Genomic DNA, 25,893 nt, shown 5'->3' with positions numbered 1-25,893 from the left:
TGCACCTCCCTTCATGTGAGCACGTTTCTTTACAGTCTCATCCTTTCTTTGAAGACTTTTTCTCTTTGATTTATGCACCCTTTTCCTTCCTGTTAATCAAGTGCCCCCGCAGACCTTCATGGTCATCTTTTAGTCCTTTGATAAGCACTAGAAAATGGAAAAGACTTAAAATACTATCTAAATCATCATTGATAGCAAATGAGGTAGTGCTCCTTGGCATGAGCAGAACTGCCCATGGTTGAGAACTATGGTCTCCCATCAAAACCTCAGAGAAAGCTGAAATCCTTCTTTGCCACTGAAGTAATTGCTGACAGCAAACTGCATCACAGTGGGTTATTGTGTTTTGATTTACCCTGTGTCAGCCGTGCTGAAGTAACTGTCCTTGTACTTAGACACAGCATATGCGAGGTAGTGCCACTTATTTTGAGCTTCTGTCATCTAGAGAATCCTGGGTGAATGTTTGCTAAGTTTCTTCGGTTTGTTTTTTCTTGATGGAGAGTGGTTTCCCAGAAGAAGCTTCACACCAGTCTTTTAACTCAGTGCACCACTCCATATGGACACAAGTTCCTTACTGTTTACAAAAAATTGCCACAAATGAGTTGTTGAACTCATCCATTTCCTCTGAAATGCTGTGGAAAAGAGAAGCCCTCACAGAGGTAAGTCAGCTGTGATGTGCTACTTCTGGGAAAGGGGATGGGGCAGGGGCAAAGGGTGAAAAGTAACCTTGAAAAACCAAACCACAGAATGAAACAAGCTTCTATGAAGAAAATTAACTCCATCCCAGCTAGACCCAGTACACACACCAGGGGTGTTCAGTTCATAAAGAAAACAAATAAATAACCCATTGCTGCTGACCCTGAGCCTATCTGCAGTCTGCCTTACAAACTGCCCTGTTGGCTCACCAAACCAATCTGTCAGTTTTCTCCAGCATATACAGCTGGACTTTTTCTGCATGCCAAATTCTGCCCTAATTGTTGACAGCTGTGTAAACACACTTGGCAGTGGGGTTTGGGTGAAGATTATTTCCTCACAGTGTTTCCTTAGGGTCACGGGTGGGCAAGTAGCAATAGTATCCTTCCATCTACAATGTGGCCTCAGTTAACTGGCAATCCAGAAAAAAATCAGGGAGAAACTTCTAGTCATTGCAGTCTTCTACTATGATGGTTAATGGGGTGTGGATCTGTGCGGTAAAAGTAACCATCTTAAAGCAGCTCTTCAGAGAGGCAACATACTTGGAATCATTTCTTCCCTTTTTTCTCTGTCTCCACAAGATACCATGTGGAAAAGCATAAAAGTACTAAGCACATGTAAATTTGTGAGCTGGAACTCTCTGGTTGCAGTTAGACATATAAGCCAAGCTGAAAATAAACCATTTAAAAAAAATCCTGTAGGGGAGACAAAACAAAGATAGAGCAGCCACTGTCAGAGCAAATAGTTTGCCTCTTATTCATATACTTGAATACCTGATATTTCCTGCCTTCCACATGTGCCTACTCTTCAACAGGCTTCAGTGTAAGGGACAAGAAAGATGAGCTACATAACATAAGTGCAGTTGGCTGTGTGTGGAAGGGTGCTCCATATTTTTTATTCCACAACATTTGAGAGGTAGCATGGACTAGCTAATATTCTAGAGCTTCCTTCAATATGAATTATAATTCAGCTTAAAAAAAAAAAAATGTTCCTGACTAGAGAAAAGGGTCATGAAGACCATGCTTGGGTCCAGCAGCTTACAAAGAGCTTTTTTCTTGTTGTTTGGATTTTTTAAGTTATCAGAGCAGCACCAGTAGCTTCAACACTCCTTGATTTCAAGCTGATCTCTGTTCCACTATTTTCTGTAACTCCAGAGGTGGTATCTGGAATGTTGTGTCCAGTTCTGGGCCCCTCAGTTCAAGAAGGACAGGGAACTGCTGGAGAGGGTCCAGTGCAGGGCAACAAAGATGATGAAGGGAGTGGAGCATCTACCTTATGAGGAAATGCTGAGGGAGCTGGGGCTCTTTAGCCTGGAGGAGACTGAGGGGTGACCTCATTAATGTTTATAAATATGTAAAGAGTGAGTGTCATGAGGATGGAGCCAGGCTCTTCTCGGTGACAACCAATGACAAGACAAGGGGCAATGGGTACAAACTGGAACACCAAGAGGTTCTACTTAAATATGAGAAGAAACTGCTTCACAGTGAGGGTGACAGAACACTGGAACAGGCTGCCCAGGGAGTTGTGGAGTCTCCTTCTCTGGTGACATTCAAAACCCGCCTGGACGCCTTCCTGTGTAACCTCATCTGGGTGTTCCTGGTCCAGCAGGGGGATTGGACTAGATGATCTTTTGAGGTCCCTTCCAATCCCTAACATTCTGTGATTTGCATAGAGCAGGATGAGGAATGCTACTCACAGGATTAATTCTGTTTTCACGTGCTCTAATGAGTCCATTCCAGGGGAATTAGGAAAGGCTGGAGGAATTGCAAACTGAGACCAAGTGATGATTCATCTCCATTGCCTCTTTCCTGCTTTTGTCTCAGGCTTTACAGCTCTTCAGCGGTGTCAAAGCATGTTCCTAACTTATTCAAAGCCAAGTGCAAGCCTGCATTGCTTCACTTTCTTCACCTGTAGCTTTACTACACAGGTGTGTCTAAATACACACTGCTGAAGTCAAACCCCTAAGTCATGGTTCAGAGAAATGCCTCTTCCTGCCTGCAGTGGGCTTGTGTTGTTCCTGCAAAGATCCTCAGAGCTGGGGAGCTGATGTAAGGGCTCAATGGAAGGTTAAAGGTGAAGTGACTTTCAGAAGAAACAAATCACCATGAATTAGAGTCTGGAAAGCAGAAAAATTAAGGTTTGTTTTCTGTACTTTCCTCTGCAGTTGCTCACAACCATCTTTCTGTCAGGTGTTGTGAAGAAGGCTTGCTGTTTCTCTGGAGTGGAAAAGGGGTTTGTTGGAGGAATGGTGCATCAGAAGTTTCTATTGTGGTAGCAGACAGGCAGGGTTTGGGTAAGAAGGTTTTTGTGATTTGTTTTTCTCTTTTCCCTTGGTTCAGTTTATCCCTTCAAATATAGTGTGGGCTGATTTATTTGTCTGAACTGTTATCATTGGTATTCTGTTTATCTACAGAAAAGTGCAGCTGAAGCTGCCACAGGTATAAGAAAATCTTTTCTATTTGAAGCACCTGCCCATCAAATGTCTTACCATAAATCCATTTCAAGTATAGAGATCACTAAGTGACACCTTTTCATCACTATCAAACTGAATTTGGACAAAGGATGTTGGCATAAGACTCCTTGTCTGTGCTGTCACTCCTAAATCACAGACCTTTCCTATCTCTGCACATGATTTAAGAAAATACAGTTGTGTCTTCAAATATAAAATATTTTCTGTGGCTTTTGAGGCTTGGATATCAGCTGCTCTTTCTTCTGCCTGTGAGAAACCTGCTTATGAACAGAAGGAAACAGTTAAAATGTCTTTTTCAGGACAGAGATACTGCTCTATGGTGTCTTTTATAATGATTTTTAGAAAAGGCTTATAAGCCCAACCAGGGTATCAATGAGCAATTAGTGCAGTGCAGACTCCTTTCTTCACCTCAGACAAATTTGCTTTTGACAAAGTGATGATGGAGCTGTACACAAATAATACTTGAACTGCAAAAGAAACACCATCATCTCCTAAGCAGGGCATTGGGAATGAAAATGGCACTCTAGGATAATTAATAAGTGTTAACTAATTAAATGTTACCTGTACCTTGTATATTCTAACTTTTGTTCAAGTTGTAGGTAGCAGACTAGACATGGATAAGCTGCTTAGGATCAGAATTAAAAATAGAACAAATATAGTGTAGCTCTCTTTTTCTCAAAGCAGTCACCATTTTTCAAAAAACTTTTTAAACTAAGTGAATGGCAAGATTACATTTTTGTATGTTCTTACAAGTGTCTCTCTTGGCATGCTAGCAGGTTGCCAGTCATCATAGAAAATGTTTTGGCAGTACCTTTCTGACACTTCTGTGTGGGAGGTGTAAGAAGAAATAGGGATTTTGCTCTTTGCTGTAATCATTCTCTTAAGAAGTGATTTTTGAGGTGGAGTTCTGAGAGCTAAGCAATGGGGGTTGTCAGAGGTGTACAAAGGAAGGAATCACTAGAGTTATCAAATGACCTATTGAAAAATGAAATTATTTATTATTTTTGCTACCTGAGTAACAGCCTGATTCTGGGTCTGACCCTTCTTCCATCAAACTCCAGTCTCATGGGACCCAAGTCCAAATGCCTTAGATGCCTTGGAGGTCTTTTCTGACTTGTGTGTGGGTCTTTGAACCCCTTTGGCTGGGGTACAGCAGGGAAGCTGGGAACCAGAAGGAGGATTGATGTGCCCAGCACAGATTTCTCCTCCATGACAACACCTGAAAGCCCCAGTGAATAAGTTTTCTCTGGAAATAAGACTCTGCACAAGTCCCATGGGTTCCAACAAAGGGTGGACAGTCTCTGCTTCTTCTGAAGCTGCTTGTGGGTTCCGCCAGCCACAGGTCAAGCTGCCTCCCCAGAACCCTGGCTGGCTTCTCCCTCTCCTCTTCCAGCTGGTGGTAACACCAATGGGGAAAAACAGTAAACATGCTGCTGCTTGTTTTGAAAACATACACCCTGATTTGACCCTACCCAAGTCCGCTCTGTCCAAGCTTGCCCAAGGTCTGTTTCCACCCTATTTCAGGCCTGCAAGTAAGCAAAAACCTATAACCCTGCCCCAGATTTATCAGCAGGTAAAGCTGTAGTGCAAGGTGATGCCACTTCATGTTTCTTTTTGCTTCCTTCCACCAGGAAAGTGACTGTTTAGACTTGTGTCTGTGGCCAGGTGTGTAATCCCAGAGCATGGCCTTTTTGGATAAAGGCTGGAGTTTCCTGTGTGATCTCTCTTCAGCAGGCTTGCCTCCTTCCATTAATCCTACTTAAGGTAGAAAGCAACACGGTGACACACTGTTATCATTGTTTGTGTAATGGTAAGCACTCTGCTGGGTGATTAAATTGCTCAGCCTTCCCCATTCAAGTCTTGAGCTAAAATAATAATAAAAAAAAATAATAATACACTAATGCGAGTCACAAGAGGCAGGAGGAAAGAAGGCTTTTGGAGGGGCAATGTGCAAGCTAATTTCCTAGAAAAGAGTGCTCTGTGTGCAAGATCTTTTAACTGTGAAGGTTTTAAAGGGCATGGTCACAGCCCTGTTGTCGAGGAGCTGTTGAACTGTGGCAGACTGCAGTCCAAGGCAACTTTGATTCTTGCTTCAAGCTGGTGTGAAATTAAAAGCCAAAGGCCAGAGCTGTTTCACTAACTAAAAAAAGAACAAACAAAGTGGAATTTGAATGCAAAAAAGCCTCGTATTTATGAAACAGTTAGGATGAGAAAGGGATCAGTTGAAAAACCCAGCCATTTTTTCTAGGCCTTTTATTTGGGTCATTTTCCCTATTTTAATTTCTTCTGTTTGGTCATTGTCAAATGACAATAAAATAATAGATTTTTAAGGTAGTTTGGGGGGGGGGGCACTTGCAGTTTTGTGTGTGTGTTGTTGGTTTTTTTAAATTTTACTTTGGAAGCCATGGAAGCTAAGCATTGGTCTAAGGAGATAGAAGCAGAGTTAACCTGGATCTGTCTTCCATTTACTTGGGAACCAAAGCAGAGAGTTGAAGAATAACATCTGTCCTCAGATTCTTGGACTTCAACTGAATTAACACCATGGGAAGGGTTTATCTTTGGTAGTGCGCTGCTCTCCTACTGCTGCAAAGTGTTATGAGTTTATTTAATTTACACTGTAGTACTATCCCAGACAGACAAACACCAGGGATCTGTTGTTCCCCTGCTTAGTTGAGGCTGTTATTCCTGAACTTGGTACTGCTGGTAGCTCAATAACAAATGCCATTTGTCTGGTTTTATTAGGGTGAAGACAGAGGCGAGTGAAAACAAGTGGACACATGTAGGTGTGTGAGCCCATGTCAGGGAAGGTGAAAAAAAACAGAATAAGTTCATTCTACTCAGCCTTGAACCCAGATGTTAGAGATGTTATCGGGCCTATACTCTCATGGTAGGCAGGACTTCTTTTTTTATCATTTCTTTTCCCTGAACAACAGCTGGTGAGGCCATTCCTCACTTGAGTTATAGTTTTCCAGCTTTTAGTACGTTAGAATCACCCTTGCTCCTTTAACAGCTATTTTATTTTAAGATCCTCCTCACGGCCTCATGAGTTTCCAAATCCCAAAAAACACCATTTTTTTCCTGTGACCCCCATCGTGCTCCACCTGCACATACCACATTTTATCTGTTCTCCTCCCTGCTCTCCTACTTGCCATGCACTTTGCTGTGAGGTGCCTGGACACTCACTTGCTGTCTAGCAATCTCTTTCTACAAGATCCTTGTTTGAGTGAACTCCAAATGAAAGGATTCATCTGCAGCATCCAAAAGGGAGAGCACTGGCACAGGTGCTTATAAAAAGTCAGTTCTGAGCAAATGCAAGGAAATTGCTGCAAATCTGCTGAAACTAAATCTAAAAGGTCACCCTCCACTCTCCTGTTTCCAGTTACCTTGTACAGATGCTTTTCCTCCTCAGTGGTTCTGTGCTCACAAGTACCCTGGTCTCCAGGATGCATCTGCTGGAGATGTGCTCTTCCCAGCCAAACCCACTAGTTCCCATGGCAGATTTGCTCTTCTAGAAACAGACACAGGCTTATTTTTTGATTCAGTTTTACTCACCCAAACCATACTTCTTTGCGATGTGTTCTTGCTCTTCTTTTTGGAGGGGAAGCTGGGAGAGTGTTCCTGTAGCATATTATGTCCCATATCTGGTATTTAACTACCTCATTCAACTATTTCTGGAGTCATCAAGGAGTAGCACCTTCATTTTCCTCCACTGTCTTCCCAGACACATAAGCATTAAGCTTTCAATGTGAAATGTCTCAATCTGCTGAAATTTCCACTAGATACCAGTTCAAAAATTGACCACAACACTTGTACAAACCACTAAATCAGTATAATATGTGCAGTTCATTAGTAACTCCTGAGTCTAGGCATGATGGTAATAAACTGCTTTAGGCTGACTATCAGCAAATACTTACTTTGAGGGGTAATCTTGGGCTTTGTAGAAGGCTTTAGGACTAAGACTTGGGTTTCATCAGATGTTGCATAGAAGAATGACTTTCATGACTGACATTATCTTGTAAGAAGAAACTCTTGAGTCTTCTGATGTAGTTTTCAAAACTTGAGGGTCTTCTGGGAAAGATGTTTCTCACAGCTATAATACTAGGCAGAGGAAGAAAAAGTCAGTTTTATAGTTAATACAAACAAGCTGGAGCTTTATAGGACAGAACAAAACTCTGTCTAGAAGCTGTTGTAACCTAGAGAGCCACTGGCAGCTCCTGGCCTTTTTACAGGGTTAAGTAATTTTGAAAATTGAAGTTAATATTGTTTTACTGCAACCTGCTGTTCTTTAAAGACAATAGTACTTTGTTTAGATGTTTGTAGAGATGTAATGACATGCATGGAGCTGAGCAATGCTGACTGCATGGCTGTTTGAACTGTTTTTTAGTGCAAAAATGCTGCTATGGTCCTGTTCTTGTCTACTTTTTCTGTGCTTTAAATTAAGACAAGAAGTACACAGGTGCTGTAAAGAATGTAAATTTTGCACCACTTCTCTGGACTTTTCAATTATCGTGTTCCACCACTAATAACAGTTCATAGCTTTTCGAATAACCTGATCTCCTTTGAAAATGCTTGGAGAAAGTATTACCATGTAAGAGGTGTCACAAGACTGTGGGCTACTGATAAAAAGTGGTTCTGCTAAAACACAGAAGGGAATTCAGGTAATTCAGATAGGTATTTATGCATATATAAGTAAAAATTCAAGTAGCCTGTCTCATTCTCAACTTTCAGTTCAAGTGGCTTGAGTGTCCATGCATGAATATTTGTGGGCTGAGAATTTTAATTGTTTTTCTGCTGGTCGATGAAGGGAATATCCAGTAGGAGCTTTGCTTGATCCGCTTAGGAACAAAGACAATATTATTGGCAGGAAAAATTGCAGCTAGGCACTCTACAGTAAAATATGTTTCTATAGTTTCAAAAAGCTGTACTATTAAAAAAAACTACAAATAAAAACATCAGACAAAAATCACAACTCTTATTTCCTTGAAATTATTCAAACCTATTTTCACTGACATTGAGCCCTGGAAAGAGGTGAAACTGAAAACCTGATCTTCACACACTAAGAATACACTGCTAGCCTATTAAAGTATCTGTCTATTGTAATGATCTTTCTATTCTACCTGTGTAGTCTTTGCATGGATTCATCACTCTCTAATGTTTCTACTGATGAAGTACCTGTGCCAGTACTATTCTTAATTATTTCTGGAGGCACAGTCTGGCGCTGGCATATCAGATTAGCAGGATGTCCATACATGCTGAAAAAAACCTCAGATCTCATTACTACCTTGTAATTCCATGACATTTTCCAGCCTTTTTCTGGAAAACTATGTTCTCACTGTGGACTGTTATGCCATCTTAACAGACAATGTTTCTGGGTTTGAAAAAAAATCTGTGATATATATCCACTTGTGTTAAAGCAAGTTTGAAGAACAACGAAGCCTGCTGTTTAGCTATCACTGAGCGAATCCTTCCATCTAGGACACTTGCTTGCTATGCAATCTAAGCAATAGAAGGAAAAAGGAAAATGAATCAGGTATATGTATATATGTAGCCTATCCTCACGGAGTCTTTCTACAAAGTTGTTGTATTGTCACAAGTTATTGACAATACCGTCACAAGAAGACGGAAACACTTCTAGTCCATTCTTTTCATTGGATATAATGACGGCTAATGCTGTTACACAATATAGGATCTTGTACTAGAAAGACAGTGAATTTACATCTTTGCTCTTTGGTGCTGTGGGCCATTTCCTGTATAAACATACACACTTCAAGATGTCCAATTTTAGAGGATGGTGAAATCTGCTCTTTAACTTGTTTGAGTCCTGATGGTGCAGGACTTGTAAAAGAAGACATATCACTTGCATCAGGGTCAAATACAAAGGACAGATTTGGTCCTTTGCCAACCAGCTTGTTTGGCACAGATGGGCTACTTTCAGTCTTTACTCAGAACCAAAACTGACAATTTCAAAGCATTTCTCTGAGTTTCCTATCTGGACTGACAGCAGCAGTTTCAAGCTAACAGATTTCAGCGCAGATTGGTTCAACTTGAAAAATAATCAGAGAAAACTTAGACCAGTGAACTTCTGAGATAAACGCAGTTATATGCTATGTTATATTAATTATACATACGTATATTCCTGGCCCTCCAGGGACTCGTTTCTTCTAATCAACTGGCTGCAATGCAGATGATGCAGTATTTTTGTGTGTTAATCTGTGCTTACTCATTAAGTGTTCTTCAAGAAGCTGACTTTAGGAGGGTGTGCCCAGTGTTTAGATTATGTATGCTGGCTGCCCCTTCATTTCCAGGCATGCAATTTTAAGTGTTGGTTTAGACGTAGAAAGGAAGCCTCTTCCCACCTCAAATAATTCCAGTTGCCACTGCTCCCACTAGTAACTTAGCTTCAAAGCTTTTGCTGTGGGAAAGAGGGAGCTGACAGACAAGCAATTCTCTGGAAATTCTTCAGTTTCCATTCCTACCTTCAGACTAGCATATTTTAATGACAAAGTCTGTTATTTCAAGGAAACAGACTCTTTTTGTAATGTTCTTATTTTGTAATTGCTGCTGCATATGCTGTTTCTCACACCATTGACCTGATAGATCAAGGCAGCCTGAACATTTTAGCAAGGCACAGAGTAACATGTGGTAGCTATAAACAGTACCTGTGGATGTACTTTAGCTAGATCTAATCCTCTGGCAATTATTGAGGGAATGAAAGTAGACCTTAGCCTGGGGCAGAGACAATGAGAAAGGAGTAAAGAACTGTGTAACGCTGAGTAACAAAAAGGGAGATTATTTTCTTATTTGTAGGAAAATTATTTCCGTAGTCCACAAAGTACAGTGACTCTGAATTTTTTGTGTACTTATCATTTGGGATAATTTACCTTTTGCTATAGCAGTAAAAGCATGTGGTATTTTTTTTCTCCCTTAGATTCACTGTGGTATATGTTTATAAATAGACTCTTCCTCATTTCTGTAAGCAGTCCTAAATTAAAACCAAAAAGTCAGTACAGGTAACTTTGGTATAATGTAATGGTAGATGCCTTCTCAGGAAAAATCAAGCTGCATTCTGCCTGTGGTGTAATGCAGGGAGGTATAGGTCTCAGTCCATTAGAAAGCTTGCGGTTAGATCTTTTGGTTCTGAGCCTCCTACCTGAACTCCAGAGCAAAGATAACACCATAAATACTTGACCACGGGCCCTGAGAGGAAGCAGCACTTTATAGTTCTCTGTGCAAGGTTCATCCAAACTATGTTTGAAATTGCAGACAATATCCTTTTTCACTCATTCTTCTAAATTACTACCCATTTAATTATTTTGCAGTGTTGAGTGGTCACCACCAAGATCCATGGTTCGTTTTTTTTAGCCACTTTCTTCCTGAGGTTGTTTTCTTGTCCTTAGACAGGTCTACCTGCATTTTGAGGATACCAGACCAACTTCTTTCTCACGGTACCTTGCACAACTGGGCCTTGGATTTATGATAATAATATTGACAGCAACTGTAAGGATGTTTTTTAAGACTTCCCTGAACTAGCTCCCTGCTGCCCAGCAGCTTTCAATCACAACCAAGACATAGTTGAATCATTCAGACAGGATCTCACTTGCCTATTCAGTCCTTCCAAGGAGGCACTGACTGGCATGAAATCACCTTAGCAGCAGTTGTATGACCAGGAGAAAGTAGCTGAATAAGAAGTGTCACTCCAAGCTGACTGTCTTGTGTGACAGTCCTCCGTGTGAGGAAAGAAGTTTTTATGGGTTGCTCCTAGAAGGCAAAAGTGCACCAGTCGGTTCCTTCTTCCTCACCTACCACTGCCTGGACTGGTACTGGCATAGGGAACACACGCTGCCCTAGGGAGGTGATTGTTAAATTCTGTCTGGTGCTTAGTGAGGATTTGTTGCTTCTCTAAGACAGCCTGCCTAGCACTGTGATAGGACATGACTTTGGTCAGGGCTCAAAGGGTACAAAGCATTTGATGTGTCACTGCATGTCAACCACCTTTACAGATATCCAGCTTGGTACCACTCACCTCTCATAAAAGCAGTTGTTACTCTTTTTCCAGCAAGTGGAAAGTAGACTTCATAGGTTTCATGTCCTGTTGCTTGAAATACATAAGTCTTCAATGGTCTTTGGGGCAGAACAGTAATTATTGGTGACTGTGTGGTTAAAGTAATCAGCACAAAGAAAGAATAGTTGTTTCTTTTCCTGTCTAAACTTTTCAATTTTGGATAATTTTCTTATCTTTACATTCTACTTACTGATCTCATTGCTTGCTATGGATGATGCAAAACACTAATAATTTATTTTCTACTCTACATGGAGTGGTTACAGCAATGCACTTGCCTCAGGTGGGTGGTTTGTATATTTAATCAGCCAACATAAAACTGCTTTGAACACAGCTCATTTTTGCTGGCATTGAGGATTACAGCAGCAGGTATAGATTAGATTAATATTTTGTCTCTGCTGTTTCAGTTTAAATTAAGAAAACAGAAGATCAAGAACAAAACAAGTGTATGACAATAGTGTGATGCAAGCTCAAAAGGTTTATGCATTAAAATCTTATGAGACCAGGTTCAATTGTACAAATTACCATAGTGATGAAGTATTGCGAAGATCTTGCATTGAAAACCTGCTGCCACTGTTCTGTTTGTAGAAACCATTTTAGCTCGTAAAATAAATAGTTTCTCGTTACCTCTATATTCTCAGCTGTTCTGCTGAGCTTATGGAAAACAGTGTATCTTAGTACTTATCCCACATTCAGCATTTTTAATGTGGATTATATATATAGGTCACTTGGGTTCTAGAGCTTACCATTTGTTCTGTTTGGAATGACTTGTTTTTCTCATTAAAACAAAGCCCATCGAGTATTAATCTTTTTCTCTAATTACTATTGAAGAGATGGGTTTTCTTCTGCTGTCACATCAGACCACACTTGAATCTTTCATTTGACTCTGTAACAAAGCAAGACTCCTATAATCGTGTTGTCTGGGTAGGCACATGTTTACCCTTTGTGTCTATCTGCAGTCATTTTTTAACCTGTGGGCTCTTTCAATTCAACTTGGTAGAGTAGCAGAGATCGTGAAGGTAATTTGGTTCTTCTAAGCTTTGCAAAATTATGGATCCAAGTATCTGAGGGAATAGGTAAGTGTTCTGACTGAGGAAGGGGTTGCAGCATGATTCAAATCTGACTTGGCACTTGAGAACCCCCATGGGAAGGAGACCAACCCTGTAAATGCCTTGCCTGGGGAAGAGCTTCTGCTGGAGCTAGTAATCAACCATGAGATACTTGGGCATCCCAATTTCTGTCATTCTGCTGATCTTAGTCATCCTGCTCACATCACTCAGAAACAAGTTGGAAACTTGGGACTGCCTGGCAGATGCTCTCCTGCATCCATCCATTTCGTGTCTGTAAGGAAACAAACCTCACTCCAGCTTTCTGTGACTTCTCTTCCTCTCTGTCTATTCCTCTCTCCCCCAGGACCTCTGCTCCTTCTGGTCTCAGAGAGCTTTCATGTTTGTGTGGTTTACTTTTTGTTTCGTTTTGTTTTTTCCTCAGAAAAGTTGCAGTATTCAGAAACTAGAAGAACTGCTCTCCATTTTGCTAGAAGCAAAGATTCTGTGTCCTGAAACCTGTATTTCCACACTCATGACCAGCAGACCTGTACTTGAAATTTTCTTTAGTTTAGCCCTGTTCTTTGGATTTGTCATCAATTAGGTACTGCATGTGTATCTCTGATGTGTAGAAAAAGCAAGAACATAGAGCCTATAGATGGCAACCCAAACATGTGAGGGAAAATGTCACAAAGAAGGGTCCAAAATTACTTGTGTTAAAGCCCTGAAACAGTATGTGAGCCTAAATAAGAGGAGCAAATTTGCAAGGTAAATATTTTTCATGGTTATTAACAAATGAAGAGGAAAGAGTTTAACATTCAAATTCCTGTGAAAGCCATTTGCTCGTTGTCATGAGTGGCATGTATTTTTATAGCACGAAATAAGAACCTCATCCTCCACCGCTACTCATGAGTGCACAATTCTTCCCATTTAATTCAGCAAGACTAATTATCTGAATTAGTGACACTAGCTCGAAGCTATGGCTTTGCAGATTGAGGCTCTGGCTTTCAGAACAACTTCTTTAAAGGAATTAGTCATGTCTAAGTACAATAGAACTGTCAAATTGCATCCCCTAGCTTTGTCTGATGTTTTGGTCACAAAGACAGACTTATGCCAGGCTGTCCTCATGGCAACAGACTTAAGGCAGTGGGTATTCTAATTTTATGGCTCTGACAATCATAAAATATCTCATAAAGGTTGGGCAGTTATCTCACCAGCTGATAGTAGATGAGGTAAGATGCATTTCCTTTTACCTTCCAAGGCACTGGTCGACTTTGTCATCCACACTCCATGGATGACTGTTGGCCGTTTACAAATCAACTCCTGAACTAATACCCGTTTTGGTTTCACTTACCATGCAGGCATGAAAACTGCAGGTAATTCTCAAGCAGATCCAAAATCCCTGCCTTGGCAGCAACAACATAAATTAGAGAGGTGGGGATGAAAACAGCAGCATTTCAGGAATTGATGTGCAAGTGGCTTGGGCATCGCTACCTGCAGAGCAGCAATATCTCTGGGATCAGCACTGTGCACAGTTTGAGGAGGTAGATCTTTTAATTTTTATTTTATATCTGTTTAAAATAAAAGGCAACCCTTATCCTTAGAGTCCTGGCCTGCACTGTTACTGAGGAAAATAGTGGAAAGTTTAGGACCTGGAACACTCACTTATCCAAAGTCAAGCAGCACAGGGAAGGGGGACAGAAAGGGCAGGCCATGACTGTGTTTAACTAGTGAAGTCTTTTAGTCTATACATCACTTGTTAACCCTTATCTCTGAATGACCTGTTCATAATTAAGAAGTGTGACTGAAGATGTGAAATTCTACATGGCAAATACTGAACTTGGGCCTCATTTATCTCTTTCAAGTGTTTAATGAATTTTCAGCTTCAGCTAATGAAGAATAGCAATTTCAGACCCATTGTCCTATGCAGAGAAATTAATAATAGCCTAAGGATAGTTTCATTTCTAGGAGCATGGTAGAGATTGACAAAATGACAGAATATGCTTTTCTTTTTTTTTTTTTTTTTTAGAAGATCCACCATTATCTTTGAATTCATTCATTCCAGTCAGTATATAGTCCATATTCACAAAGTACCCCAAATACACAAAAGCTACTCTTTGGTGATAAAAAGTGAGCAAAAATTGCCTGACTTCACCTACCCTGCACTTAAAGTTAGCATGCATTTTGTTTCCCCCAATAGGTCCTCTTTGTCTGTGCAGAAATTTTGACCAGGCTTGAAAGCTCTTATTACCGGTATTGTATTTATAACATATAAAAGAAATGTGGAAGCCAAATCCTTTCTTCAAAGATGTCCTGAAATAAGGTAGATTAATAGATAAGAATGGGGAAACTTCCAGAACCAAGAACTTGGCATAAAGAGCATTTTATCATCACCACTTTTATTAGAAAAGGAGCCATAAAAGAGTGTTTCCACCAGCTCCTACTTTCATGGAATAAGAAAAAGCAACTCACAGTGGTATCTGTGCCTTCAGTTGGTTTTAGCATTCAAGACTGAGTACAGAAGTTTAAACGCAGAATGCAAAGCATACACAATATGAGTGTACACTATAATACATATTAATATGACGCCAGTACTTGAAAAAATGGAAATGCACTTGAAGTACAGGAATATACTCTTCTTACTAGCCAAATCTGGAGCAAACATGCTCTGCTTCTCTTGCCCACCCAAAGTGATTGGTTTCCGTTTCATAACTGTCTCTCAAAAATGTAGATAAAGTAAAATACTGAGAAATAAAAAATGTGGTTTTCAGTCACAAAAGCAGGAATGTACATTTAAAACCGGTAGTTAAGTAAAAAAAAAAAAAAAAAGAAAAAAAAAAAATCGTTCTACCTGAAAACACAGGGGTTTTTAAACATAATCTGCTAAATAGTTATATTGTCTTCAATTTCTTATTCAATTTACCATGACCTACATGTCACTTCTACTTATGAATATAAAATATGCAGTATTGAGAGAACTGGTGTGTTAATTTTGGCTTTAGACAGCGGGATGAGATAAAGTCATCTTATCAAATACATAATGGCAAATGTATAACATGCCATAACCTAACATGGCCAAATATGAGACACGCAGGATTTAACAGGATTTAATAGCTCATCCTTGTCTTTTACTGGAGGTGAATCCCAGACTGCTGTAGCTTGTCCATATAAGATCTGATGTTGTCACTAGAAAAGATGGAATAAATTGCTTTTAGAAAACTTTTGCAAGATTAATTTAAAGATCCTGTCAGCATCTACCATCTTCAGATTTGCAAGCTTTTACACGCATTTTCTTCTGGAAGTGCAGACCCTGAACCAGATTCCTGCATGTGCTGTACAGGTTTGCTTTTCTTGACTGTCTCAGAAATATTGCTAATCATGAACAATAAGGTTGGAAATCACTGTTTTACTTTATCCTTAATGCTTTTTGTAAATTCTAGCTTGATGTCATCTATACTATATGCCTTCATAAAAGGTCTTGATGTGAATTTCTGTCATATTAGCATTGGGATGTTTATTTCAGTCTGGGAGTTAACCAGCCTCACTCTAAAATCACAAACGTGCTTCAGTGGGAGTGCCTGTAAGTGTGTTTCTGTAAACTGGCCTTAATCCTGTCATATGACAATCATAAGGATTATCATTCTGGAGGCATAACTCATCTTGCAGTACGCCTGGCAGCTGTCAGGACCACAGCCTTCAGATGCATGTGTTGGACAAATAACAGTTAGATGCAGTTAGGGCATATTCTCTCTCGATAATGTTTCTATATGGAAAAGACAGGGTGATTTCCTTCCAGAAAACTGAGTAAAGCGTCTTAATGTAACTTCAGATTCATCATAAGGCAGAATGACTACTGCTAGCCAAGAAAGCTGCTGCCTGTATCAGGATTAGAAACAGTGAGAGAATATCCTGGTGCTTCCCTTCAGTCACCCAAGGGCAGCACCTGAATTCTTGGCATGAAGGCAAGGAAATCATGACTTTTAGCTATTCTCTTCTGCTTAGATTGAGTGAAACTGGGATCACCTTTCAGGTGGAACAGTTCTAGACGTCTTAATCTGAGCTTCTCCAAATCAAATTCTTATTTTATTTTAAAAAGTGCTTTTCAAAAGCTGCATTTCAAAACGAAACTTTGTGCTCACTTTCAAAAAGAAAGCTACTTTTAAGGCAATAAAATTCAAAGCATATTCAATTAAAAATATGTTAGGAGAAGAAGTCTATCCATTTTCCTGTTGGTGGTTACAGTCAGACTGATCATATTGCTATGTCTCAGTAACTATTTAAAGCACTGAAACATGAAGCTGTATGCATTTAGTTTTACCCACTGCTGTTTGTTTCAAAGGACTGCTGTATCTTCATATGAAAAATGTTTTGCAGGAATAATGTGTGTATTCTGCATTGTGCTTGTCACAGAGAATCATTTAGCAATTGTTCCCTAAATTGGACAAAATTATGTCCCAAAAATGTGTCCATTTTAGCACAGTCCTAAACAATTTTTCTATGACAATTTCAGACACTTCATTTCATGTACTTGTGTGCTGATCTATAAATACTGGTTTTACCAACAGCTATGTCTCATCTCCATTTTGTTCTGCTGAGGTTTTATTCTGCACTGAATACAATTTTGTTACTGAAATAGATGAGGGGCTTTATCCTTTATTTTTCTCCTCAGGAATTGCTTTCTGTCTGCATTTTAAACCATGTAGGATACATTGCTGCAGCATAGCTTCTGTGGACTTATAAAAAGATATATATTCTTTAAGCTTTTAATTAATTCTTCCAAAGGATGCTTAAAAAAGAACTTGCCACAGTAAAATTACCTCATTTAAATAACTATAGAACTTGGACAGTAAAAACAGACCTTTAACTTTTCTAGACGTCTTTTATAATCGGGTTTGTTAACGTGTCGAGCTATGCAATTAGGACCCAATTGCCAGCACCCTTATATTGGCCAATTTTACTTAGAGGTTCAAGTATGCATTCTGAGTCTATGAAATGCTCTGAGAAACCCCCATCATACCTGGCAATTGAAGGATTGAAGGCAGAAGAACCCAAGTCCATGTAGTATTGTGCTGTGTCTTTCAAAGCTTTCCATGTTTCACTAACCTGATGTAGATCAAAACAGAAAATGATATTCTGAGCTTTCATACTGAACAGATACAGTGTGTGACTACTGAGCAACCTTGCCTACACTGATAAATTGGACAGATTTCCTCCCTTGCCCCAAAGATTTACTGTTACAAGTTAATGCCAGACCTTCACTTTCCTTCCTTCAACAGAAACTGCAAGATGATGGAAGAAAATACCTGCTCAGCCATAGTGTATCCCCATGTGTTCTGGCTGCTGCTTGGGTCCCAGTAGTTCAGAGAATATGGTATCTGTCGTTTAAGTCGTATAAATTGATTTGCAGATTCTTCTGTCAGAAAAGGTGCTCCAAGGACACCTGAAATGGAAGCTGTGTAATATCCATGGTATCACAAAAATATTTTAGAATACACACTTCAAAAAATGTATTTATACCCAAGGAGCATATGAGCATGTCTTTGGACCTGTAGTTGATTTTAGCAGAAATCAAAGATGGTTCCACCTTAGATCTTCAGAAATTTTTTTTTTTTTTCTTAAATCTTGACATTAATAAAACAGCTGCTATAACTCATTATTTTGCTGTTGAATCCAAAGTAAATAAAGTTGCGATCAAATTAAGGCACAAATTAATTTTTAATACAAAATTTTGTCACTGAAGAAAAAAAGCTAGACTGGAATTGAATTAGTCTCAGGTGTGCTGAGAAGCCTGAAGTTTAAAAACAAACAAACAAAAAGAAAACAACAACAACAAAAACCCAACCAAACAACAACAAAATGTAAACATCTTTTACATATAGTGAATTGCATGCATGGAGATTTTGAGCAACTTTGTTATCATGCTGCTTTATACAGCTTTTGAGGTCACCCCAGATGCAGAAGAACTTCTTGTAGATCTTGAAACAACCATCCTGTCCAACAAAAAAGGCTGAATTCCTCATTAACTTCACATGTAATGCCATGGTACAGGAGAAGTCTTTTCTTTTTAGTCTCCAGTGTTTGAGACATAAATTCATTTGGGGCTAAACAGGTCTGAAATAGTATGTCAATCCAAATCATACAAATTTTAATGAACCACTGATTAAGTTGAAACTTGGAAATAGCCAAGTTGAGGCCATGGTCTGTAAACAGTTGTCCTCCAATTTAGTGAAGTGGGTTTAAGTGGACACTCGAGGGTGACCTGCACATACTTAGTACAGACGGGCCAAGAACTCAAACCCTTTTCTATAATGTCTTAAAGTGGGAGCTCAGCAGGGCAAATTCTCGCCTCACCAACAGTTCTCCAATGCCCTGTTTCCTGAATTTCTAGGAGGAAAATCTAACTGAAAATGTCAGATGTTTGTTTTCATGTGCAATGCTCAGCTGAATCCAGTTCACCTGTTACTAGTGTTAGCTTTGTTGATCATCTGCAGTATGGTATCTCTTGAGTTTTTTAAACAGAAGAAAACATATGCTGAAAGCATACAAGTAGCAGATATGTGAGCTACTGTATTTGAGGCTCCTTTTCACTTTGTGTCTTTTCGAAGTCAAAAATAAGGCTTGAAAATAAGGTAAGAAAATTCTTGATTATACAGTAATGAGCAACAGCAACCAAAAAAAAAAAAAAAAAGATGGTTGTCATCTTAGCTCTTAACAAAGACATAAAATATTGCCTTAGAAAATTTACTTGCCAAGCAATGACAGTCCTAGTAGTTCCTTCTTGCTTCAGTTACTATAATCAGAAACTGGAGGCAGAAATTTGGGGATAGGTAGTTTTCAAGGAATACCATCTTGAAAAACGTTAACAACTCCACGGAAAAACCTAAGTTTAAACATTTGGTGTGAAGATTATTGTTGTGTGAACTGCTCTCTCCCTTAGGGAACTGAGAAATAGGTATTTCTGTACTTGAGAAAACAAGTAAGATTTTGGCCTGGGGAAGAAAAAGGAAAAAAAAAAATTATTGCATTTGTCTATTAAACTACTACACTTTTGTTCCAGAGCTGCACAAAATAAAACTACGCTCATGTCAAATTTCTTTCATTCTCTGGCAATTTACTATTATCCTGTAGAAAATATATAAGCTTTTACCTTTGCTTTAGTGAGTTTAGAAAGTTTTTTTAGTATTAAATATTTCGTAAACTGATGATCACATTTCTGGATTGAGATCAGAAATTGACTCAGTAACAGGTTTCACTTTTCGTTTAAATGTGTGTATACAGTTAGTAAGGGCCTTTAAACATTAAATTTTATTACCAATATGTGCTCTGGTCTCCCAGCTTCACAGTAAGCTAGAAAACAAGATCAGTAAACATCTCTGATTTTTGTGCTTCTTTTTCCCTGCTGCCAGTGTCTTCAAAAAATGAGCTTGCCTTTCTGCTGGTGGGACCATGAGGTGTTGTCTTGGCTGCTGTGGTGCAGAGTGCTGCATCTTAAGTGCATTAACTTTCAATTTTTAATATACAGTCTGCTCTGGCTGCACCTGTATCCTATGATAAGTGCCATTCCTAACCATACTGAATATTCACTTTGATTCAAGTGCACCTGGCTTCTCTGAGAGGAGGCAGGGGTGTCGGCTCTGCTCTTGGGTCCTTTTGTCACTGTTGGTACCCAATTCTTGCTCTTTTCTAGCTGCTCTCTCAAATTCTTCCACCTTTCACATTTCGCACCTGGAAGCCACCTCTCCAGGGCTGGTCCCTGGCTGCCGGCACACTCCAAAGATGCAGAAGTATCTGAAGAAAATCAGGTAAGTACCTTTATATTCAAGCTAATCCTTCAGACTTAGCTCATTCTCTCTTCCTCTTACTGTAAGGATCATTATATGTCTCTGAAAGGGGCAAACTTCAGCTGCAGAAGAACTGTGGTGAGATCATTTCTAGTGAAACCAGAAATAATCCTGTTGGTCTTTCACTGGGAATAAACAGATAAGCAAGGTTGCATGTTCACCTGTGCTCTGGCAGAGCTCAGAGAAAGGAAGGTCTTCAAGCTCAAACGTAGGCCTGGGGGCATCATATCAGTTGTCTCTATCTGAGTTGACCCTCTGAGTACAATGAATGGTCTTCAGCAGATAACCTATGTCTTGCCTAAATTTAATTTTCTCAGACCCGGTGTAATTTTGCCTCAGCTTTTGAACAGCTTAATAAAATACCGTGGAAGAGTTTGTTGCTCAGGTACTTGTTTTATAAACACAGACTATTCCTGAAAGACTGAAGCTCTCCACCTTGCAGAAGACTAGCAAGACCTGGATGTGAGACTAGAGGGAGTTAGAAGCAGGTGGGTAATGTTAATGAAATGGCTCACCATGCATAAAATTGAGCTGAAAAAAAGATGAAACAAAGTTAACTCATTGTGAGGAGCAGTGAGACATATTGTGCATTAATGTTTTTATTCAATACTGTTTCCTCTCTTTTCTCTTAAATAAATATGTTATTTGAAAAGTACGTTTGGGGATTAATGGCACAAAGGAATATAGGAGGAATACGTTTTGGGAGTGAATTGTTGCAGGGGCTATATCAGCTGTTACCAGTCAGAGTGTTTCCTTTCATCATCTCCTGAAGATTCACTCTGTGTTCTCATACAAAAAGCAAATTATAGGAAAAAATGGCTGGTTTTGCAAGCAGATGCATAGCTCATATAATTATTGCCTTCAGCAGGTAATTTTATCTATTCAGTACACCTGAACAGATTGTCCAGGGGGAATATTATCAGTAATCATTATTGCTATCGTGTCTTCTGAGCATCTCCTTTTGGATTAGTGCAAACTGGTACAAGACTAAACTTAAGCGAGGGAAATGGTGGTAGAACCCTGTCATTTTTTTCAAAATAGCAAAGGTGTACTTAATCCATCATGGACTTTCTTAAAAAAAAAAAAAGCAATAATAAAAAAAATTAAAGTGTAGCAGGTAAATTGCACTTTAAATATAAAATTAACCTGCATAGATCTTAAATTACTGTGCATTAAAATCTTTTCATACTAGACTCAAATGGAAGCTTAATTCTCTTGTGCAAGGATAGATTTCTAGAAAGCAAGATATTTAGTGGGTTGTGACTACAAAATGTTCCCAGGAAGACATCTTTTTCTGTCAGTTCAATGTACAATGATCCACTTTATCACACAGTCAAACATTTGAGTATGGGATTAAATTATGACACCTCTTCCTGCTTAAGAACCCATTTCATTGATATGTTTTGTTTTTTGTTTTTTTTTTTAAAAATTGGGCAGTGTGAGCCGTTATGTGCTTAGTAGTCTTTGGGGAGGGCAGGCAAGCCATCATTTGCAAGTCTAATGGTAGAGTTAAATTATAAGACGACAAACCTTTAAACCTGCTTTAATATAGGATATGCTTCCCCCAGGGAGCCTTTTTTATCTAGATCAGCAGCGTAAGTGGTGAGGAGAAAGCCCAAGGCTTGGGATCAAAATTTATCCCTGGGGTATATCTACCCCAGGGAAAAGCGGTTTATGTCTAATTTGCTGTGATATTTACAAAAAAATTGACAATTACTTAGCAACACTTCAGTCATTGTGCACATTGTCATATAAACTGGAGCTATTTGTTTCTCTCCCTAGTTTCTGAAGACTACTGCAAGTTTCTGACAATCTGGAAACCTATTGCTGAAGTTATTTATATTGAGGGAATTTAAATGTCAAAAGTTGGCAATTGCTCTGGCTCTTTTTTTTTGTCTAATAACTCTTCTTATTATCAGCTTTAGTGATTGTCTGGTCAAAATGTCAGTTCATGGGGGTGAGGCTGCCAGTCTTAGTACTTTAGGACAGAGCTTGGACAGAGGCTAAACTTGGACAGAGCTAAACTTCAACCTTGGACACTTTAACCTTGCTGAGGTGGCTGGTGCTGACGTGTTGGGAACTTTGAAAAAGTAAATCAAATGCTGCAGCTGAGGTGTGTTTCTTAAGGTTAGAAATGAGTCAGGACACCTCCTGCCCCATGTTTCATCCATGTAACTTTCTAAACTCAGAAAAAATTCACAAAGCCAGACTCCAGGACTTGGTCCGAGGATTCAGACCACCACAGCCCAACAGTGCAAGCGCTGAAATAAAAGTGTGAGAAGTAGCTGGTTTTCTCTTCACTAAAGTATTTCTCTAGGTTATGTGGCATTCCATGGAAATCAAGATATAGATATCTGTCAGTACTTTGCATACCTGGGTAGACTGCAGCAGGGATAGAATTTTGGATCTTGCAGGCTACCTCTGGGCCACGAGTCACCTTTTCTCAGTTGAAAAGTACAGTTACATTAAAGTCAAACACCTGAATATTGCTTTTTCAAATGGTGAAAAAAAAATATGTGTTTGTGCATTGGTTATGTATCCTGAAACGTTTGGATGGTAACAGACCCTATAATAAAAATAAGTCAGATTTAGTGATACCTGTTGACAGCAAAATTTAGTCACTGATTGTTAAGTTCTTCAACATTGTTCATATAATCCAGTCTTTGAAATTTTAGCATCATCTGTTTATTTTTAAAGCTTGAATCCTCTATTATTTGACAAGTCTTAATTTTACTGCACCAGACCCAAGGACTATCTGGTTCAGAAGATGAGAGCTCAGTCATTAGCAATCATCAGAGATGCAACATCAACCTCATTCCCTCATCAGCAAAGGCAGACAAGTTATAGACACTTAATGCAGAATTAGCTATTAAATGAATTGCTGGCATGATGCCAGGGGTCAAGAAGGTTGTCAGATGTGGGCAAGGCAATTTGACAAAAATCCTAAATAACCCTAGGGAAGGAACTCCTTTCCCTGCAGCAAAGTATTAAAAGAAGCATTGATCCATTGGTCCTGCTCAGGGGGTCTTGGCAAAATCTCCTTCCTAAATACATATGTGGCCATCAGTTTAACCTTGAGTGAATAGGCAAGACACCCCAGTTGGACATCTGAGAGACTTTGGTAACGATCCCAGTGCCAGGACACCACACTCTTGCAGCCCATCCCTTGCTGCTGCACCCTGAAAAGAGCCCAGAAAACCTCTTCCCAGAGGCACAAAGATGGTTTATTATGAGGAGTGATTTATAGCAGCTGAGTTAAGGGTGTAATAAAGTGTCAGGTTCTCATTAGGGAGTCTTACAGCCTCTGTTTTAATTCACCATCACCTTGATCATTGGTGAAAAGACTCACAATTAATGAAAAACTGAATTGTTTGTGATCAATGAAACTTTTAAGAGCTCATTAAAAATCAGTAAAAAACAGTTCTTCCTGCCTTTTGAAGAAAGGAAGTTGGGAAAGAGGGCAAACAAAGCTGTGGGGAAAGACAGAGACATAAGAGAGATGAAAATAAAGTATTCCAAAAGGAGGAGCAGCAGGCTGCAGTGCTCCCAGGTGACACTGTTTGTGTTGTGCTCGCCTTCAATGGAAAGGAGTTGTGAGGTTCAGGAAGACAGACAAATACCCAGAAATAGTCCAAGCTCAGCTGCATGACAGATCATGAAGTGCAAATAAAGGAAAAGGAAGGTTTCTAGGCAAGCTCTAAGTTGGGAGAAGGGCCCATTCCATCTCCTTCGCACCCTGCAGAGCCTTACTGCAGCCAAAACTTAGGATGATATGGCAAGGAAGAGAATTTGGCCCATAAGACAGACTACAACTGACTGTGGTCCCAATTCACAAAACTTTTTTATTAATTCATGATTAATCGTTGTCCAATTCTGTCTACCTCATTTTGTCTTAGCTCTTCACATCTTGTATTTACTGCATGTGTGTTGGAGCACTTGGATCTAAGAAATGCTTTTAATGCACACATGTGGGTGGAGTATCTTTCCATGATGTGGGCAATCATCTGAGAAGTCAACAGGCACTTACTGCCTGCCTGCTTTGTTCTAATTTAGTGAGGAATAAATTAATTTCACAGCATGTGCATCACTGATCATTGACTGTACCAGTCTGTGCTGCTTTGGGAAGAGCATTCTTTCAGCCTTGTTGATGCTGCAGCCCTGCCCCATCCATTTTCACTCTGGTCCAAGATTTACAGGGTGAGTCTTGATTTTAGGTGCCCTGGTTGCAGGGTGCTGTGAAGTTTCAATGATCAGACATCCTGAGAGCTTTAAAAACATCAGTCTGCTGAAGCGATTCAAATCAGACATCCCAGAAGTCACTTGTGAAATACATCGTTTTGGGTCCTTAAAAATGCATGTGAAATTGATTCTAACAAAAAATAAATGTCGAGATCAGAATAATGTTTAGGCAAGATTCCAGGGAAACAGCTTTAAGTTCTTTCTACAATTTTAACAGTCCATCCAGTAAGAATCCCCTTAGGTCAGGAATACATCCTCACTCCTCACACCAGAGGTGCTGAGCAGTAAGAGGTTCAAAAGTAGATGAGGAGCAGAATCAAGACTGTATTTCACAGAATTTGCTATACAGTCTTGGGCTCGCCCACTCTCCCATATGTCCCTGCTACAGTGATTTCCAGTTAATTCTCCTCCATCAGTACCGTTTCAGTGATAACACAGGGGTTTTTTGCCATCGCACTATTTAACAAGCCAGAAGGAAATGACATGAGTGAGATAGGGTGCTAGGCACTTACCTGTAAACAGCAGAGCAGACACCAAAATTTGAAACATTTTCAGAGACATAGAAAATTATCCAGAAAGTGTTTCCTTTGTAAAGCATGGGCAGACATACATTTATACTTTGTTATCTTCAGGTTTATAAATCATTTACCAGATAGCCTGTAAATCGTTGGTGCAGGCAGAGGGCAGGGTACAATGCTTAGTTCAGATTTGTCTTGCATGTCTATGTTTGTACACTTTGAACTTTGCAAGCTGAGCCTCTAATGAGCCATAGTGGCTCATTGTTGTGTGGATATATTAACTTCTCCATAAGCTTTATAATGCAAAATAGCACATTGGGCTTGTTCTGTGTGCACTGAACAGGCAGGTGTCTGTGAGTCACTCTTCTGCATGATTGTTTTCCCCTCATTGTGGTAATGGGCATGAGCAGTTTATAGTCTGATGTGAATATGAATGGTGGGAAACAGCATTTGAATCCACCTGCTCTGAGAGCAGCACCTAAATATACAGTATATTTTAGCTGTATAATGCTTGGGTTGAGTAAAATAAACCTATGTGGGAAAACTCACCAAGAAAGCACTAGAGCACAGAAGGAGAGAGGGAGTTGGGTTCCTGCCCTGAACCAGGCATGGGTCCCTCATCGCCTTCTGCTGGTGTTGGGGATACTATGAGTTCATGCTCTTACTTTCCTCACCTGTCCAGTTAGATATTGTCTTTTTATGTAGAACTGGCTCTTGCTACAGAACAGTTTGAGAATTTCACACCAATCACAACAGACCACAGAAAAGCTGAGCATTATCACACATTAAGGTGAGTTGATCTGCAGTTCATCAGCACAGGTGTGTGTGTGCTCAAAGGTCTTTAAGTCAGAGAATTAGACCTTGCTGACGTTACAGGTCAGGGACCAGGCTCCACACTGATGGGCAGTAGTACATCGTTCTTACGTTCACAGTGAGAACCATCCAGTCTAGATAGTGGATCGAGCAAAGGTTCATTGAGAAGTAAAGGAGAGTTTAGTTATGTAATTACAGAGTCTTATGGTTTTTGTCA

The 25,893-nt window shown here is 39.6% G+C and overlaps 1 protein-coding gene across 2 annotated transcripts; it reads right to left on the bottom strand.

Moving 5' to 3' along the window:
• Positions 1-14,647: 14,647 nt before the first annotated feature.
• Positions 14,648-24,979, bottom strand: C1H3orf85 (chromosome 1 C3orf85 homolog). Of its 2 annotated transcripts, none has more exons than XM_065856988.2 (4): positions 24,858-24,979; positions 17,569-17,705; positions 17,283-17,368; positions 14,648-15,451 (listed from the first exon to the last, which is right to left on the bottom strand). In XM_065856988.2, the coding sequence occupies exons 1-4, from the start codon at positions 24,904-24,906 to the stop codon at positions 15,394-15,396; spliced, it is 330 nt and encodes a 109-aa protein (XP_065713060.1). In that variant the 5' UTR covers positions 24,907-24,979; the 3' UTR covers positions 14,648-15,393. The 2 variants fall into 2 exon arrangements, with proteins under 2 accessions (XP_065713060.1, XP_065713056.1); XM_065856984.2 differs by having other exon boundaries at positions 17,569-17,717; positions 24,858-24,975.
• Positions 24,980-25,893: the final 914 nt, after the last annotated feature.

The sequence above is a fragment of the Patagioenas fasciata genome, chromosome 1 (assembly GCF_037038585.1).
Source record: "Patagioenas fasciata isolate bPatFas1 chromosome 1, bPatFas1.hap1, whole genome shotgun sequence".
In the NCBI taxonomy this organism is placed as follows: Eukaryota; Metazoa; Chordata; class Aves; order Columbiformes; family Columbidae; genus Patagioenas; species Patagioenas fasciata.
Note: the sequence above shows the minus strand (reverse complement) of the source record. Positions and strands in the feature narration are given on the sequence as shown.